At 45.0% G+C, this 17,283-nt stretch overlaps 1 protein-coding gene across 6 annotated transcripts in view; it reads left to right on the forward strand.

The window, feature by feature from the left end:
- disp1 (dispatched homolog 1) overlaps positions 1-17,283 on the forward strand; it is a 116,031-nt gene that overhangs the window by 73,476 nt on the left and 25,272 nt on the right. For all 6 annotated transcript variants that reach the window (XM_080453061.1, XM_080453059.1, XM_080453060.1 and 3 more), the window contains one exon: positions 3,083-3,842. In XM_080453061.1, coding sequence (XP_080309187.1) covers positions 3,124-3,842 — 719 coding nt within the window. In that variant the 5' untranslated portion in view covers positions 3,083-3,123. The remainder of the gene's footprint in view (positions 1-3,082; positions 3,843-17,283) is intronic.

Here is a 17,283-nt window from a genome sequence, read left to right on the forward strand (position 1 = left end):
TGGACCCTTACAGGTCATTTTCTACACTTGAAAAGTAAATTAACGCAACAGATTTGGCTGTGTAGTAGTTCTTAGTGCTGTATTGTTGCCTTCTGTTATTATTTGGCTATACTTGCCGACCATGATGCCTTGACATACCATCGCTCAGTTAGCCTAAAACGTACTCGCATTCAACATCAGCTACGTGCCTAAAATGTCAATTGGAGGGACTGTTGAGATTTACCTTTTTAGTTGTTCACAGAGCGGCTTCGTCTGGCTGTCAACTTCTATTCTGAAGACAGACACAAGACCCTGCTTGTGTCCACACAGACTGGCCTAGATGTCTCACCTGCCTGTCAACACTCTGACTTGGCCCGCGCGCGCACACACACACGCGCTCGCGTGCACACACAAAACCCACAGACAAACAGACGCATGCACACACAACCAAGTCTGTTGTTAGTTAAGTTCCTCTACACCCAAACAGAAATGTTGCAGTCAGATTCTTGCAAAATGAACAGTGCACATGGCCACATGAGATTAGAACATAAGTGGAACAGATTCTAAAGTCTACATCGCTAATACAGTACCAAATAAAGCTCACACTTCATTTGTAACAATCTACATCGGTGTTTGGTGACAGGGTCGTGGATGAATATACCGTTTCTTGGGGGAAATATTGTGTGTTTTTATATACGCGAGGCGCTGGTCTCAGCAAAAGAAATGTGGGCCCCAGTGTAAAACCGGTTGAGAACCCGCTGATCTATACCCCATCTCTCCTACAATTTCAATGGATTTCTTTTCCATGCTTTCTCCATCAATCTTCTCCGTTCCACATCAGCCCTTGTTTTAATCATTGTAAGACTTTGACAGCTGTGGGAGCCGTACAAATGTCTTCATTTAGCTCTCCCTCCACACGCTGCTATTCTGAGCTCGTCAGGCTCGGGAGTTATTCTTTCTCTCTCTCTTTTCTCTCTCTCTCTCTCTCTCTCTCTCTCTCTCTCTCTCTCTCCTCCCACCCCTCTCATCCACCCTTCACCCAACAAGGTTGTCTGTTCTCTCTCACTCGTTCTCACTCTATCTCTACCCTCTTTCTTTTCTTTTTTTTTTCATCTCGTGGTCCTCTCGGGCGACCCTGACCCACCCGACAGGGTTGTCAGTCTCATGTTTCGAACCCCTTGCTCATGTTGAGGCGTCACAGAGCACATTGGTCACATTCTGCTGCGCTGCGTGTCTTTTCCCAGAGTCTTGAGGAGAGGAGAGGGAACCAGAGGCCACAGTGATGTATCGCTTGGCGGTCAAACGCATGCTCATCCATTTTGCAGTGAAATATTTTTCAACCACTTTAACCCCGGCGTCCTTATTTTTGGCCTGTCATCATATAGGAAAAATGTTTCAACATAATAACAAAATTAGCAAAATCTAATTTGGGGAAATGACAAATGTTTTAGTTTTCTTTTCATACAATAGTGATAATTGCAGATCCAGAAGCACACAACACACCTCGTCACAAGATCAGCTATTCTTGCTATTTGTAGTGCAAAGACGTATAAAGGGCTTAAGTGGTTGTGGGGGGTGGGTCACAGTACGGGGAGAAAATGGAAGAACTTAATGCCAGTGGTCTTATATGTGCTTGTGAGTACATACTGGCATGCCATGCACACAAACAACCGGTTTGTCAAGGAATGAAAAGTAAAGGTATTGAGCAACTCATGTTCTATAAATGCTATATAAACTTATTTTTTTTATTGAAAAGATGTCCTCAGCTAGACAGCAAGGGGTTTTAGGGTCAATTTTCACACCCTCAGTCGGAGCTAGATGAACACTTTGCTCTGTACAAGTCCTAAGAAGAGGTGGTGGCACGTTTAGATCTTCCTCTCTGTCTTTCTCTCTTTTTCATAACCCCTTATCCCCCCCCCTCCTCCACACACACACACACACACACACACACACACACACACACACACACACACACACACACACACACACACACACACACACACACACACACACACACACACACTATAGAACCTACTAGTGTGATTAGTTCATCCTGGTTGATGTCAAATCTCTTTATAGCTGGGTGTACGTTGTGGTGGGGGTGGGGGCTTGGATCTGGGCACTGCTCCAACAACACAACCCACCACAGCCGTGCATTACCTGTGAAACACAATTCAACTGCTTTTGAAGTGTGTCATGCATATCATGGCAAAAACCGCAGACGCAGATTTATTTTCCTTCTTCCCCCCAACCCTTTTTTTTTACCCACAGAAACACATTTTCACATTACAGTCTTCCATGAATGTTTTGTAACTCAATCTGGAGGTATACGGGTTGAGACTGTAGCATAACACAGCCCGTCTGTTTGTTCTCGCGGCTTGGAACCATTTCTTTTTGTTTCTCATGCTTACGGGTGATTCATGCGTAGCTTGCGCGCCGGTGTCGCGCACCGAAAATAGCAGATCTACAAGCCCACAAGGCGTCACAGCACCGGTACACAACCACGTATAAATCGGGGGTAATGTACACAAACCAAAGGCTGCCAGTTGGTGCCCTGTCTTATCCACGGCAGGTAAATCATACTCTTCTGACGTGGCCCCCGTTTGAACTGCCTGGCAGGACAACGGTGAGGGGACGAGAGGAATTTAAGATCGGCCGGGCCGCTTATTTCACTGGCGGGTGAGAGATTTGATAAATCAACAAAGACACCAGTGCCGCTCACCACTCTCTTAAAGTTCACAGAGCAGGTGGTGTTTTGGGTTCCCGTTTCTCAAGACGATTCATTCAGGGTTTTTTTTTTATTGTAGTTATTCATTTTCCCCCAAAAGATATTTGACAGGATTTCAAATATAGTCGGATCCTCAGCCACAGAGGCGGCAAGTATAGTGCTGAAATATAAGGAAGGGTCCTGGGCTTACAGGGGCCCTCAGAGATGCTACGGCTTATAGATTTGGTTGTGTAATAAATCTTAAGTCTCCAGAGTGGTGTGGATGATATGTTGTCATGGGGCCTAGGATTCCAAGAGGCTCCCCTGTGTGCGGCTCCTGTTCATTTTTGATAGACTCCTAACTTCTCTCTCTCTTGTTCTCTCTCTGTCTTCCAGAGGAGTGACAGAGCGTCTGCCAGGCCCGCCGTTAAAGGACCATGGCCCTGAGTGATGCCAGCGGGGACCCCCTGGCCCTCAGCAACGCCGGGCACCGTTGCCCCAGCGCCAACGGAAGTCCCACCTCCTCACCCAACAGCAGCGTTACGCCAGTGTGTGACGGCCAGGACCCTCTCAGCGCTGCCCCCGGTGGTGAGCGCCTCGCCGCGGAGGGAGGAGAAGACGCCATAGTCCCGGACGCGGCTCCTGCAACGCAGCCGAAGCAACCGCAGCAGCAGCCGCATCAGAGGCCGCGCTCGCCGCGGCTCGTCCAGCGGACCAACCGGTCCAACCAGAACGGCGGGGTGGTCAAACAGAACGGCTCCCTCAGGAACCTTCCTCCGTCCTCTTCCTCCTCCGCCTCCCCCTCTTCTCCCGCCGCCTCGGACTCCCACAGACCGGCCAAGCAGCAGCACCCGCCCTCCGCCCTCTCCCAGGCGTCCCCTTCGTCTCCTCCGCCTCCTCCGTGTTGTCAGCCCTGCCACTTCCACCCTCCCGCCGCCCTGTGTTGCCCCGGGGCCGCGGCAGACTGCCAACTGCCCCAGCCTCCTCCTGGGTCCCCGGCACCCTGCCCCTGCTGCGTCCCTGCCTCTGCACGGCCCCCACCCCCCCATTCTCCTCCTTCTCACGCCTCCTCCGCTGTCTGTCTGCACCACCACCACCATCATCATCATCGGTGGCAGGAGCACCTCCAGAACCAACCGCATGGACCAGCCATCAGGTATGGAAGGGGGAGAGGGAGAGAGCGAGTGAGTTTGAGTGAGTGTGTGGGCATGCATAAATGAGATAGTGCATACATGATTATTTGTATGTTTACTCATATGTAAGAGAGTCTGTGTGTGTGTGTGTGTGTGTGTGTGTGTGTGTGTGTGTGTGTGTGTGTGTGTGTGTGTGTGTGTGTGTACTCAATCTAGCTGGGCCTATTCCAAAGCGGGTATGTTTGTTTGCGTGTGTGTGCATATAATTGTGTGTGTGTGTGTGTGCGCTGGCCTCAGGCACATCCTCAGTCTTGTCAACATCAACAGAGGGTCTCTCATACCTTCCACCGCCAGAACCACCTTACCCCCCCCCCCCCACACACACTGCAAACTAACATGTCACATCCCTATTTATGGATCATGTTAGGCCCAGAATGCATTAACACATGGGTACGGCTATGAGGAGCTATGAAACATGGCCAGGATCTTGAGGCGTTGCAGAAGGGTGGTTTTCACAAGCAACTATGACCACTTGTTCCAGAAAGGCCCAACACACTGTCACTGTACTCTTGAGTTTGTCCTGGGTGGCATAAAGTCCCACGTATTGAGCATCAAACTGTCACTGCCAGGATTTTGGGTTTAACGTCCATTACTGAATGGCACGCAGAGCACCAGCTCAGCACAGACAGTATCAACCCTGTTAAGTAGAGTAAGACCCACTAGACATTTCAGCCAACTCAATGGTTCTCAAACTCTTTCATGCCAAGGACCCCCAAATATGTGGCTGCAGTCCCTGAAAATGTTATATAAGATGTGTGTAGTTAAAATGTTTCAAAAATAGTCTAAATCTTTCAAATTCTTTCAATAATTCTTTGAAAATGGCAGATCTACAAGCTCACAACGGATGTATGTAGGATTAAAGGATTTTGGATGGTAGGGTTTTGATGCTATATTAAATAATTATGCTGATGACCAGCTGCACCTAAAAATACCCCAAATGGGCCGATTCAACAGTTTATCCCACGTTCCAAAGAGGAACTGGAAGTACCAAAAAAGCGAAAAGAATGAAGGAACTTCTTTGTGTTAACAATATCCTAATAAGCTCATGTCATCAATGCCTTGATATCTGATAATAAATATTGATAATGAAACAATAATACACCCACCCGAGGTCATGCCATACTGCGAGATATTGGCACTGGTGTGCTGACCTGCGGCACTCAGCCATGTGCCCACGACCACAGCACACCAGTGCCAATATCTCACTCCCTCTCATGTATGTACTGTTATTATACTGGTCCCAGTGTGAAACCAGTTGAGAGCTTAGATTAGCCTGTTTACAGGATGTGTACGCGACTAAGAGAGTGAGTAACTAAGTGAGTGAGCGATGGAGAGAGTGAGAGTGTGCTGTTGTACAAAGTGTGCACTACAGAGACAGGCACATGGTTCCACACAGTGGGTAGATGGATAGATGGTAGAAGTCCCCAATGTTTGTTTTTAGTAGACTTGTATCAGGTCTCCGATCTTTACTTTTTGATTATAACCCACACAGTTTGCTTTACGGCGGCGGTCTGTAAACTTCCTCGCCGGGGGGGGGACCAGGGGCATATGAAAATACGCGGAGACTCAGACGGCCGTGTAAATCCACCCAGAGGTAGGACTCGTAACACCTCGGAGGGCTTGACCCAGAGTTGTTCTCGCATCCCCCCTCAGAGCAGGCTGGTGTCGAGTGGCTGTTCCCCGACTGCAACTCTGGAGCTTCATTCAAGAAGTCTGCAAGAGATCTTGTAGTGTTTTCCGTTCCAGAGGGAGTTCAGTAGACGCTGTGGGTTGCTGTGTTGTGAATGGTCTCGGCAAAGTTTATCCCCAAAATGAGCATGGAAAGTTTGAGGCTTTTAATGAAACTAGATGGAGGCATGTGTGTACGCTGCGGCTGTATACGCACACACGCGTGCGTGCACACACTCCCTCTCTCCCGCCCTGTGATTGGCCGTGCCTCCTGCAGTCAAAGCAGAATGTTAGCATTGAACTTATTTGTTAGCAAACTCCTCCTTTTCATTTCCCCCCCCCCTCCTTTCTTTTCAAGCGATCCATATTTAGCAAGCTGGTTCCCTTGCCGTTTACGCCAAAAACCGCAGCCCCCCTCGGCCGCATTTCAAACTGGAACCGTTTAATGCCTTGCATAATCATTTGCGTAATCCTATATTTACCATCTCCGCAGAGAAGGGGGTGGTGTGGAGGGGGGTGGGGAGTTGAGTGAAAACTTTGCCGATGTAATTATTTACTCATGTCAGCCCCTCTTTATGGTAGCAGCATGGGAGGGTGGTAGGTTTGTGTAAGACTATATTTTCACTTACTTCTTAGCATGGAAATTTCCTTACCCAAATTGAGTTGGACCCCCCCATCTCTCTCTCCTGTAACTTTATTAGTGAGAGGCTCAGTATGGGTGGCATTGAAATGTTAGTGTACGCGTATCGCTCTCATACAGAAAACTGTAGCCTGGGTGGGCAGAATGGGGCGAGATGGGACCGTGTCACACAAGTTTGGATGGATTCTCGTGACATCTGGCGAGTTTGGGCTTCCTTTTGCTCTGTCTGTCTCTCTCTCTCTGTCCGTTGTTCTCTTTTCCTTTCTCTTTCCTTCTCTTTCTCTACATCTGCCAATCTCTCCTCCATCTCTCCTTCCTCGTCAGAATGGAGAGCAGATGTGGTTTGCGTCTCTAATGTTGAAGAAGGCTTTTATTTACTAAACAGGTCCCTCTTGTTCAGCGATGACAGGTTTGAATTACAGGGTCCAAGTCGCTCCAAGACCGCTTCCCAATCAACCACCCTTCCTGTACAGTGTGTGTGTGTGTGTGTGTGTGAGAGAGAGAGAGACTAGGATGAGGAAACCGTATACCTCCCTTATTCAGATAATGTCGTCCTGAAGCCAGGCATTAAAGGTTTTTTTTTTTTTTTAAAGACTTCTTGTCTTATCTTTTTACCTCCGTACTGAAAACCATTTGACTGGAGTTTGGTAATAGTTGGATATAATTTTACACACACCCACACACACACACACACACACACACACACACACACACACACACACACACACACACACACGTCTGTACAGAGACGTTGGACTTAATACCCTGGGTAATTTGAGGGTACGTAGTCAGACAAGATGGTGTCAAATATCAGAGTTTGATCTCCCTTAGGGCTGTGATCTGCCAGATTAGGCAAGGGATTACATCTATGATCACAGCACAGGGATCACACACACACACACACACACACACACACACACACACACACACACACACACACACACACACACACACACACACACACACACACACACCCCCCGACTCACTCTCTTGGCATATACAGTATATACACACACACATACTTAAACACATGCATACAGTACACACACACACACACACACGCACGCACAGTTTCACACCAATAAGGCAACGTAACACTAGATCTTTGGGAGAGACCTTTTTATGTGCATTTCACAACAGGGGGATTTTTATGCTCCTGTTCTCAGCTTCGCGAAACATTAATCTATTAACGGAGATTAGCCCACGCTAAGGTTCTTAATATTTCTATTCTTGGTGGTGATCAAACAACTTTGTCTTATCCGCTCTCATTTGAAATAGGCCTTATCCAAATACCACTGTTTAGGAAAACGTCAGAGGGACAACTCAGCAGTTCTGCTGAGCCAAGAACCGGATTCAGCCGTCCTTCCATCGTTTATTTGTCTCCGTTTTACAGGAGTCGGGTCTGGTAAAAACATCAGGACTTGGGTCTGCATCTCTGAACTGTAAGATTATCTTTCACAGCGATTTTTTTTTTACGTCTGTATTATTTAAGATCGGAGGGGAAGCTGTGTGTCCTTGGGAAGTCAGCTGCTTGGCTGGGGCCAGAGCAGTCTGTCTCGATCGGTTTACGGGCTCCAGGTGAAAGCCTGAAATTGCTGCTCTGGCCTTATACTGCAAAAAAAGTTAGAGGAAAATACACCCATAGAAATGCATTTTAAAACGTATAGATTTGATATATTATTGCCATTCAAAATATACTTTCTTGCCCCAAATGAGTTTGTAAGATATATACTATACTGGGCCTTTTTTTTTTTATTAGTATGAGACATACTGTATCTCAAACTATTGAAAAATCGCTTAACACACTTTTTGGTCATATTGACATTTTTGCCTAGCTCTACTCTCCTAACACTGCTGTATCATTGTGCCTTATTGCCTATGTCCTAAGCCAATCAGAATGCTTGTTACATTCTAAAATGACTTAGACAGAAAGTGATTTGATGTAAACTTTTTGACTTCAGAAATGATTTTGAATGTAACAACAAGCGTTCTGATAGGCTGAGAACATTGGCAGTAAGGCAGGATAAATCAGCAGTGTTAGGAGAGTAGAGTTAGGCAGATATAAATAAAGGCAGATAAACATGACTTGGGCAAAGAAAATGTTTTACTTTCTGCCTAAGTCATTTAGGTGACTTTGTTTTGTCTCCTGAAAACCTTAAAAATATGAGTTAGGCAATTATGCTATGAGGCTAACAAATCTGTTCTTTTGGAAACTACTTGCATTACTACTAGCTTGTCCTGTAACATGAATTCTGCCTGGACAAAACAGAACATGAACCCTTATGTCCCTCTTTTGATCAAATTTCAAATCAAAGGATTTTCGAAAATAGCAGATCTACAAGCTCACAATGTGTTGCGAGCTTGTAGATCGGCTAAAGTTTAAAATAGGGCCTAGGTGGATGAATCCATTAAGGCCGGGAAAGCATCTGTGTCATTTTAGATTTCTTTGGCTATTCAAAAATAGCAGATATACAAGCTCATAGCGCTATGAGCTTGTAGATCTGCTATTTTTGAAATATCTTGAACATTTTTGTGTGTGTATGTGTATATATATATATATATATATATATATATACATACATACATATATATATATATATATATATATATATATATATATATATATATATATATATATATATATATATATATATATATATATATATATATATATATATATATATATATATATATATATATATATATATATACAAAAAAAATTAAGCGAACATTTTTAACTCAAATCTTTGCTAATGAGGGGGTCCCCTGGAACTACATATTTTGAGATGGGGGTCCGCGGCCAAATGCATATCATTTTGCGGGTCCTTGACATGAATCGGTGTGAGCACCACTGACATAGAAACATACGTTTTTCAGAAAACTGTCTTAGGTCTTATTGTGAGTCCAGAGGTGCAAAATGTTTTTTAGGAGAGAAGAGAGACTTCAGTAAACGCAGGCGCTCTATTTCACCTGAGGGCACCTGAGCTGCTCCAGCTGCTCCCTCAACCTGCTCTTACCTGCTCCGCCGCATCCAGCCTACCCCGTGACCTTACCTCGCAACGGGCTTGACAGCCGCCCCGAAGAGCCTCCCGCTGACACACAACTATCCCAGGTCACGTCAAGCGTTTAACCTCCCCCGTTCGCGCGCCGCTCACCCGGAGCGAAGCGGTTCTGCTCCTCCTCCTTCGCCCGACGCTTCCTGCGAGCGCCTCGTGTTGTTTTTAGCCGCCACAAGTTTGGATTGGTTTTCATGCCTTCTCGGGTAGCAGGAATTCCTTGTATCCCCTCTATGTCTCTCTATATGTCTCTCTTTGTCTGTTGTACAAAGAAATGTCCGCTTTTATTGTTAACACGTGCGTGTTTGATTTTTTTTGTATTTTTTTTTTGGGGTGTGGGTAGGATGTGTGTGTGTGTGTGTGTTATGTACTTCTTGTTGAAGTACAGATGGTTAGGTTGCCATGGTGCACGGGAGAAAACGTACAAAAACACAAAGTGACTGTACAGAGCAATTCTTCACGTTGTGAAATTTTTTAACAAGTTTTATCAGTTGGAGAGGGATTGTGAGACTTCAGCGGTGCCAAGTGTGGCTGCATAATGTTAATAAAATAGTTTCTCATGCCTCGTGGACAGCGCACATTTTCCTCCCTTGCAGTTACGTGCCAAATGACCATGCCTCAGATATCTTTTCACCCCAGTGAGAGTTTTGAAATATTTCGACCTTTCTTCAACTTCTATCTCTCTTTGCTTATTTTATGTTCTCTCTTTCCTGTCGGAATCTCTTTCAGCAGCTCTCTCTGCGCTGTCTCTTACTTGTTACTTTTGATCTTGAAATCTCTGTCCATCTCCCTCTCTCTGTCTGTCTGTCTGTCTGTCTCTCACAGGGTTGGATTTGCTGGAGGGTTAGGGAAATCCATTGGTCTGCTTTTGATATACCGCCTCTGGTTATTCTTTTTTTTTATAGCCGATGGGGATATGTTTTATCCCTGCTTCTGGTCAGACTTGAGTTAAATCCATGCATTTCTTTTGGGAAATGTAGACCGTCTGATAAGTTTGATATTTCAATTTGCTTGTAGATCGTCCATTTTCGCTATTTGTCGTACAAAGACATACAGGTATATAGGGCTTAAGTGGTTGAGAAAATGTCCCCCTACCCTCAGTTTTTTTTTTTTTTTACAAATCGGACCCTGGTCTCTCAAACAGCAGCTGCAAGCCTCGACCAGCCAGCGGTCGCCTGAAAACGATCTCTGTGCTCTGGATTTCAGAGTGTCAGCCTGACAAGGCTTTGCGCATTATCAAGAATAACAACTGTTTGCAGCAGCCTGTTTCTATCAGAAAGGGGGGTGGGGTCATAATTCCACTTCAGAACCAGAAATTAACCAGCTAATCAATGTTACTAAATGACCCTTTAGTGTCTTTTTAACATCTTGCCTGCAGAGTTGATTTTGCTGGTCTACATTTTTATGTAGATCAAAAGCATGTTTAGGGCCCAGCTCTAAACTCTTTTCTCCATTTGGCCTCCATTACGCTGCCTGGAGTTGTGGTTGTCAGTCCTGGGGACCCAGAGTGCTGCTGGTTTTCATTCTAGCTGTCCTATCAGTCACTAATTTAGGTCCAGGTCAACAGGTGAATGCAATTAACTCCCTGGCAGTAGAGGGAACCTGGAACCAGGGTGCACTGCTCTGAAGAGATAAATGCATCAGGTCAGACATGATGCTGCACCCTGGAATGAGACAGCATGCCCCCCCCCACACACACACACACACACACACACACTGATACACACGTGTGAACAGCGAGGCGGTCATTATTGAGAAATAAACACTAACAGAGTGATGCAGGACTTAAATCACTGTGAAAGGGTTCATTTCCCAATAATGACCACCTTTGCTGTTCATTATACCAGTTATTGCTAAAGATTATTACTACTTGCTAAAGACATCAGACAAAAAATATAACCACAAAAATGATTTTATTGATTTAAAAAGGACTACGTGGCTCCTGCTAAAGAAAACTGTCCATGAGAGTCTACAGTTGCAAACAGTTGTGAGGTGTTGTGAATGAGATGCTTTTTAAAGCAACAAAATGGACTGGCCTTCTTTCTGTGGATTGATATGTTCCAGGTGCTTGGTCTATTGATCAGAACTACGGCCATAGCAACAGTCTGCTTCTGCTGTTGAGAAATAACAGTTCCGCTGAGAGAGAGAGAGCGAGACTGGCGTGATTGACCAATCAGAATTGAGCATTCAACCAAACCTTATAATAATGAACTATAGCAGTCTGCATAATGTCCGTGTGAGTTAATGAATGAATACGTGTGTGTGTGTGTGCGTGCATGTGCGTGTGCGTGCATGTGCGTGTGTGTGTGTGACAGAGTGAATAATGCTCAACTGTGTGAGATATAATGACTTCACTCACTGCACCAGTACAGTGAGGAATTTATCATGATAGGTCAACACACACACACACACGCACGTATACACACAGACATTCTCTCTCTCTCACAAACGCACAATCACACACACAGACACACCACGGCGACGCAACACACCTTTTTATGTGGGTTCTCACACACACACACACACACACACACACAGCCTCCATTTCAGAACCCTCGGGGCACAGGAGAGTTGCTATGTAGAACAGTGTTTGCACCTTGTGCATACCTCCACGCAGGACCAACAGAAGCAGGCTAAAAAATAGTTCCTCTGCCCTCAGGGGAACATCCATCACCTGCCTCCAAACCGTGAGACACCTCTAGCCTGTAAAGCAGAAGTTACTGGACCCCGCCACTTGATTTGCAGCCAGAAAAAGTGACCATCTGGGTCTTTTAAAAGCTTGTAACCTTCCCTCAGTCCCTGATGTCTGTAGACGTTTTTACACTAAGAAAACCTTGAGTTAATGATCCAAGTTGAATGTTGTTAAAAGCTGAATGTGAGGTGAGAAAGTGCATGTTGGTAGATCGTCACCGGTTGCCATTCACCAAGGTGAGCTTGGAGGCAGGGAGTCGGTACAGTGGTATAATGGACCAGCATTCCTATGAATTTGTTTAGTCATCGTGATTCATAATGGTGTGGTTGTGGCTAAGGGAAAGGGGGGGCGGGGGGGGGGGGGGGTTGCAGAGCAAATCTACAAGCTCATGAAGCGTCGCATTGCAATGCTTTGTGAACTTGTAAGATCTGCTATTTTTGCAGAATGCTCTCCTATTTTCACTAGAATGTTCCCCAGTCATGACATGCCCAGAATGGGGATGCTATAGGGTTCATGTGGTTAAACCCTATTCTAAACTTTTTTTTGCCTATAATGACGTGTCCAAAAAGGGTCTGCCAAGTTGAAAGTGGTTAACAGGTTATGTGTGGTATTTAGAGGCACTCAAGGAGAGACAGAGATGCACTTTGCCTGGGTTCCAGCTGTTGCTGATATATAAATCAACTTACCTCGCCCCAACAGCGGTTGAGTGCTTTAAAAAAGGAAACAAGTTTGTTTTGAAAACATACGTTTTGTACTACTTGATGGGGGGTGTTGTTGATGCAGTATGATTAGGTTACGGAAGGTGATAAACCAATGAGTCCAACGCTGTGTGGCCTATGGTCAGTGTGAAGTGGGCTGGCTGAATGAAACCTGGCTGAGGCCTGGGAGAGGAGAGAGGTGAGCTGAGAGACAGAGAGAGGCCCCAGGGTGAGAGGTATAGGGAGGGAGGGAGGCACATACTTGTAGCTCCGTCGTTCTCAAACAAATAGAAAATATGTGGGTGTAGAAATGTATAAAATAGGACCCCTGGAGTCTCCGCCGCCACACTTTTGATAACCACTGCTGGAGTTAGTAGTGAGATGGGTTAGTAATCTCCCTCTCTCTCTCTTCCTCCCTCTATCCCCTCCTCCTCCTCTCTCGCTGTTGTTAACCCATTAAGACCTGAAGGCGATTCTGCAAAGGTCTTCTAAATCCCAACAGTTTTCTGAAAAAACGTATGTTTCTACTGTATATCAGTGGTGCTCAAACTTTTCCATATCAAGGACCCCCAAAATCATATGTATTTTCCAGCGGACCCCCATCTCAAAATATTTTGTTTCAGGGACCCCCAGAAGCAAAGATTTGAGTTAAAAATGTTTGCTTTAAAAGAATATAAATATATTAATTTGCACACATTTTCTCGATCTTTCAAAAATAGCAGATCTACATGCTCGTAGCGCGGCACTCGGTGCCGCGCTATGAGCTTGTATATCTGCTATTTTTGAATAGCCAAAGTGTAAAATTAAGTTTTTCTAGCTCAAATCAAAAAGTGACACAGATGCGTCCCAGGTCTTAATGGGTTAAAGTATGGCTCCTGAGCATGTAGCAAAGCCCATAAAGGTAGTCATGCCAGATCAAAGGCCCATGCTATCCTATAAAGCAGGATCAAAGTCTAATGGAAGCACTGTGCTGTCATAACTTCACATAAGCTGGCCCGGCGTAGCGAGCGCGGCCTCAGCTGGATAAAGATGGCTTGTTGCTGCTAGCGGCCCTGGCTTGATTGGCTGGGCGGTGAGGATTATCTTCACACTCCGTAGGAGGGATAAACGATTACATGTGTCCAAACTGGCGGAAAACATGGAAAGGCGCGTTTGTGTTTGTATGGATTTAGCTGCGCGGGGCCGACACTTAGCCGGTTGACACATCGGCATAAAGATAATATCTCTGCCTATTTGTGTGTTTCTTTTTGAATTATTATCATTCTGATTAAATCCTGTTACTGCTCGCCCAGGCCAGGATGGGTATTGGTTCTAATAGCTGACTGTCTATAGGCTGCAGACTTAACTGGCTTGTGTTCAGGCTTGGGAAGATCGTAGTCAGTTCGGTTACAATACTGATTTTACCTGCATGTAACTGTAATCAGTAAACTAATAAACAGTGGTGGAAAGTAACTAGGTACATTTACTCTAGTACTGTACTTAAGTACAATTTTGGGGTACTTTTACTTTTCTGGAGTTTCAGTACTTTCACTTCTACTCCACTACAACTCAGAGGCAAATATTGTACTTTTACTCCACTACAAGTATTTGAAAACTTTAGTTACTAGTTACTTTGTAAAACATACATTAACCACTTCAGCCATGGCTATTTGAAAATAGCAAGCTCACAACGCGGCGCAAAGCGACGCGTTGTGAGCTTGTAGATCTGCTATTTTCAAAGTATTTTTATACATTTGGAAACATGTGAAATGGAATAGTGTTCCTAATGAGTACTTTTACTTTTAGTACGTATATAAGTGTATTTTGACTCCAATACTTTTGTACTTTTACTCAAGTACATTTTGATTACCGGACTTTACTTGTAACAGAGTATTTCTACATTGATACTTTTACTTAAGTAAAGGAATTTTGTTCTTTTTCCACTACTGCTAATAAGTGATGTTATCTGATTACTTTGAGTAACCTGTGGATTACTTAATCCAACAGCGTATTCTGTTAACCGATCCCTTTTTTGGATGTAACCTTCCCAACCCTGCTGGCGTTATTGTCTTTACAATGTAATGCAATCTGCGGTTGTTGTCCTCCTGGGACTGGTTGACGGGCTGGCTGGCTTACAGGTTGGTTGCAGCAATTATCACAGTGTGGCGGTGAGACCACACACTGCCACACAACCACCAAACTCTACTGAATGCTCTTATCCTGCTAGGATGATGTCCTTTTTCTAGCATTTCTGCTGCAAATAGACAACATACAGTAATAGCAACCGTACCTTCTATGTTCACATGATGCTTGCCAATCATTTAAATGAATTCATTTCAATAATTAACTGTATAAAGTTTTAATCTCAGTCTTAATTTAACTCTGAGAGGGTCCATTTGTATACTGGCCCAGTTCAAAATGGATAAATGAACACTGGCCCTCATCTATCAAAGTGGTGTAGACCAAAAAACAGGCGTACGGGCGAGATCGCCGCAATTGTCGGGATTTATAAATCTATTGTGCCTTTGACTTGAGCGTAGATTGTTTGGTTGCATTCCGGTTCTTCATGTCGTAAAATCGAGGCGTTTCGAGAATATTTAAGGCGGTTTTATTTAAATGATGGTCGGTTTCAGTTGTCAGATTTATCAAAGCACAGACAATTTGTATGCTAGGATTGGCTGTATACGATTGCTTGATAAATCCCACGTGGACGTGGGCGTAAACTCATTCCTGGGCTCGAATTTAAGCTGGTTCGTACGTTCCATTGATAAATGAGGGCCACTGAGCGAGGGAAAACGCAGCGAGTCACTTCCTTGGCCTGCTAGCAGTATTCACAAGAGATTTGGCGCCGATTGACCCAGCGGTTTGTGAGATTAGCTCCGGACGGACACACAGACAGAACCCTCTTCTAGACAGCGCGCCTCCGAGGAGCCATGCCGTAAAAAGAAAATGCTGATGTACCGCTAAAGTGAAATGTCGCTTCAATGGAAAAATAGGTTCAGCCAGAGTGTAATCATTAGTTTACTGTATTTTAGCACTTGACATTTAGTTTGTGGTCGCATTAAGTCAGCAATGGTCCATTATGCAGTGACACGCTCGTGGCAAACAGAGCATGTCCATATTTGTCACAGCACTTTGATATTTATTTATGTTCTGTTTTCAGAAGTGAACATTGTGTTTGTAATTCATTTAAATTATTGCTACTGCATGTTAACAACTTGAGCCCTATTTCAAAAATGGCAAAAATAGCTGATGTACTAGCTTCACACTATGTCGCAACACTTGTAGAGCTGCCTTTTTCATGGTTTTTGAAAATGTTAGAAAACAAGGGATGTTGTTTTTAATGACATTGGCCTATGACCAAAATAGGGGCGCCAGGTTGGTAGATAGAACATTGTAGATGTAGATTTCTCTCCATACCATGTCACGTTTTAATTTATGTTTGTATTTAACTGACCAGCTCAGCTCAATCAGTTTCTTATTGGGTTTTTTTCTTTCCACTCTTGCACTTGGTGACCTTGCAGTTGGAATTTTCCACACACACACACACACATCAATCTTGACACTCCACGCACACTTACGTGCACAAACCTCACACACGATCTGTCTCTCGCTCTGTGGGAGGACAGGTTTTTGACGTGGCCATCATCATTAAAGCTATAGAAGAGGAGTCCAGGCCTTGGGGCTCAAACAGGAGCCATCCCAAGTAACACGCGCACACGCACGCACGCACGTGCGCACACACACACACACACACACACACGCACACGCACACGCACGCACGCACGCACGCACGCACGCACGCACGCACGCACGCACGCACGCACGTGCGAGCGCACAGTATCATAGTTCCATAACCATCTCGTTCTATTGTATGTTAATGCCACATAGTTGACCTCAGCATGGGGTGGCTGTCTGTGTCACAAAATGCCTCCCCGCCACACACACACACACACACACACACACACACACACACACACACACACACACACACACACGCCCCAAGATGTCCGTATGGACTGAAGGGCATCAGGGGGAGGAACAAAAGCAGAATAACTCTGGCTTTGAGGTCAAATGCAGTGGAGCAGTTGATGGAGAGTGAGAGAGAGCGAGAAAGGAAGGGAAAGGAGAGCAAAGGAAGAGAAGAGGTGAGAGCGAGAAGGAGAGGGAGAAAAGTGAGAGATTGTTTGGAAGAAGTAATGGGAGAGAGAGAGGTTGTGAAAGAATGAGGTGAGTTAATGATTTTGAGGGAACGAGAGAAAGAAAGAAAGAAAGGATAGAGTGAGTGATACTAAGTAGAGAGAGAAAAAGTGAGAGAGAAGTGGCGTGGGCGACGGTACAGACAGGATCATTGTCAAGTCGGAGAGCAAGAGCAAAAAAAAAAAGAAGTGAAATCTGGAGAGAGAAGAGAGGAACAGAACAAACGAGACAGAAAGTGAAGAGCCTGGAGCGATCCTGTCCTCAGATGGCCCTGAGTCAGACATGAAGGCACGATAGCAGAGCTGAGATAAAGAGGGATTGAAAAGGCATTGTGCGTTAGAAGGTGGCATCAGGACGTCCTGGAAATAGATCTCCTCGCAAAAAAAAGACACCTTCATACCTCCCTGCTCGTCAACCGGATCAAATAAATAGATTATTACACACAAGATACACAAGATCTCTCTAGCTGGC

Source organism: Gymnoscopelus braueri (genome assembly GCF_963280865.1).
Source record: "Gymnoscopelus braueri genome assembly, chromosome: 16".
NCBI lineage: Eukaryota > Metazoa > Chordata > Actinopteri > Myctophiformes > Myctophidae > Gymnoscopelus > Gymnoscopelus braueri.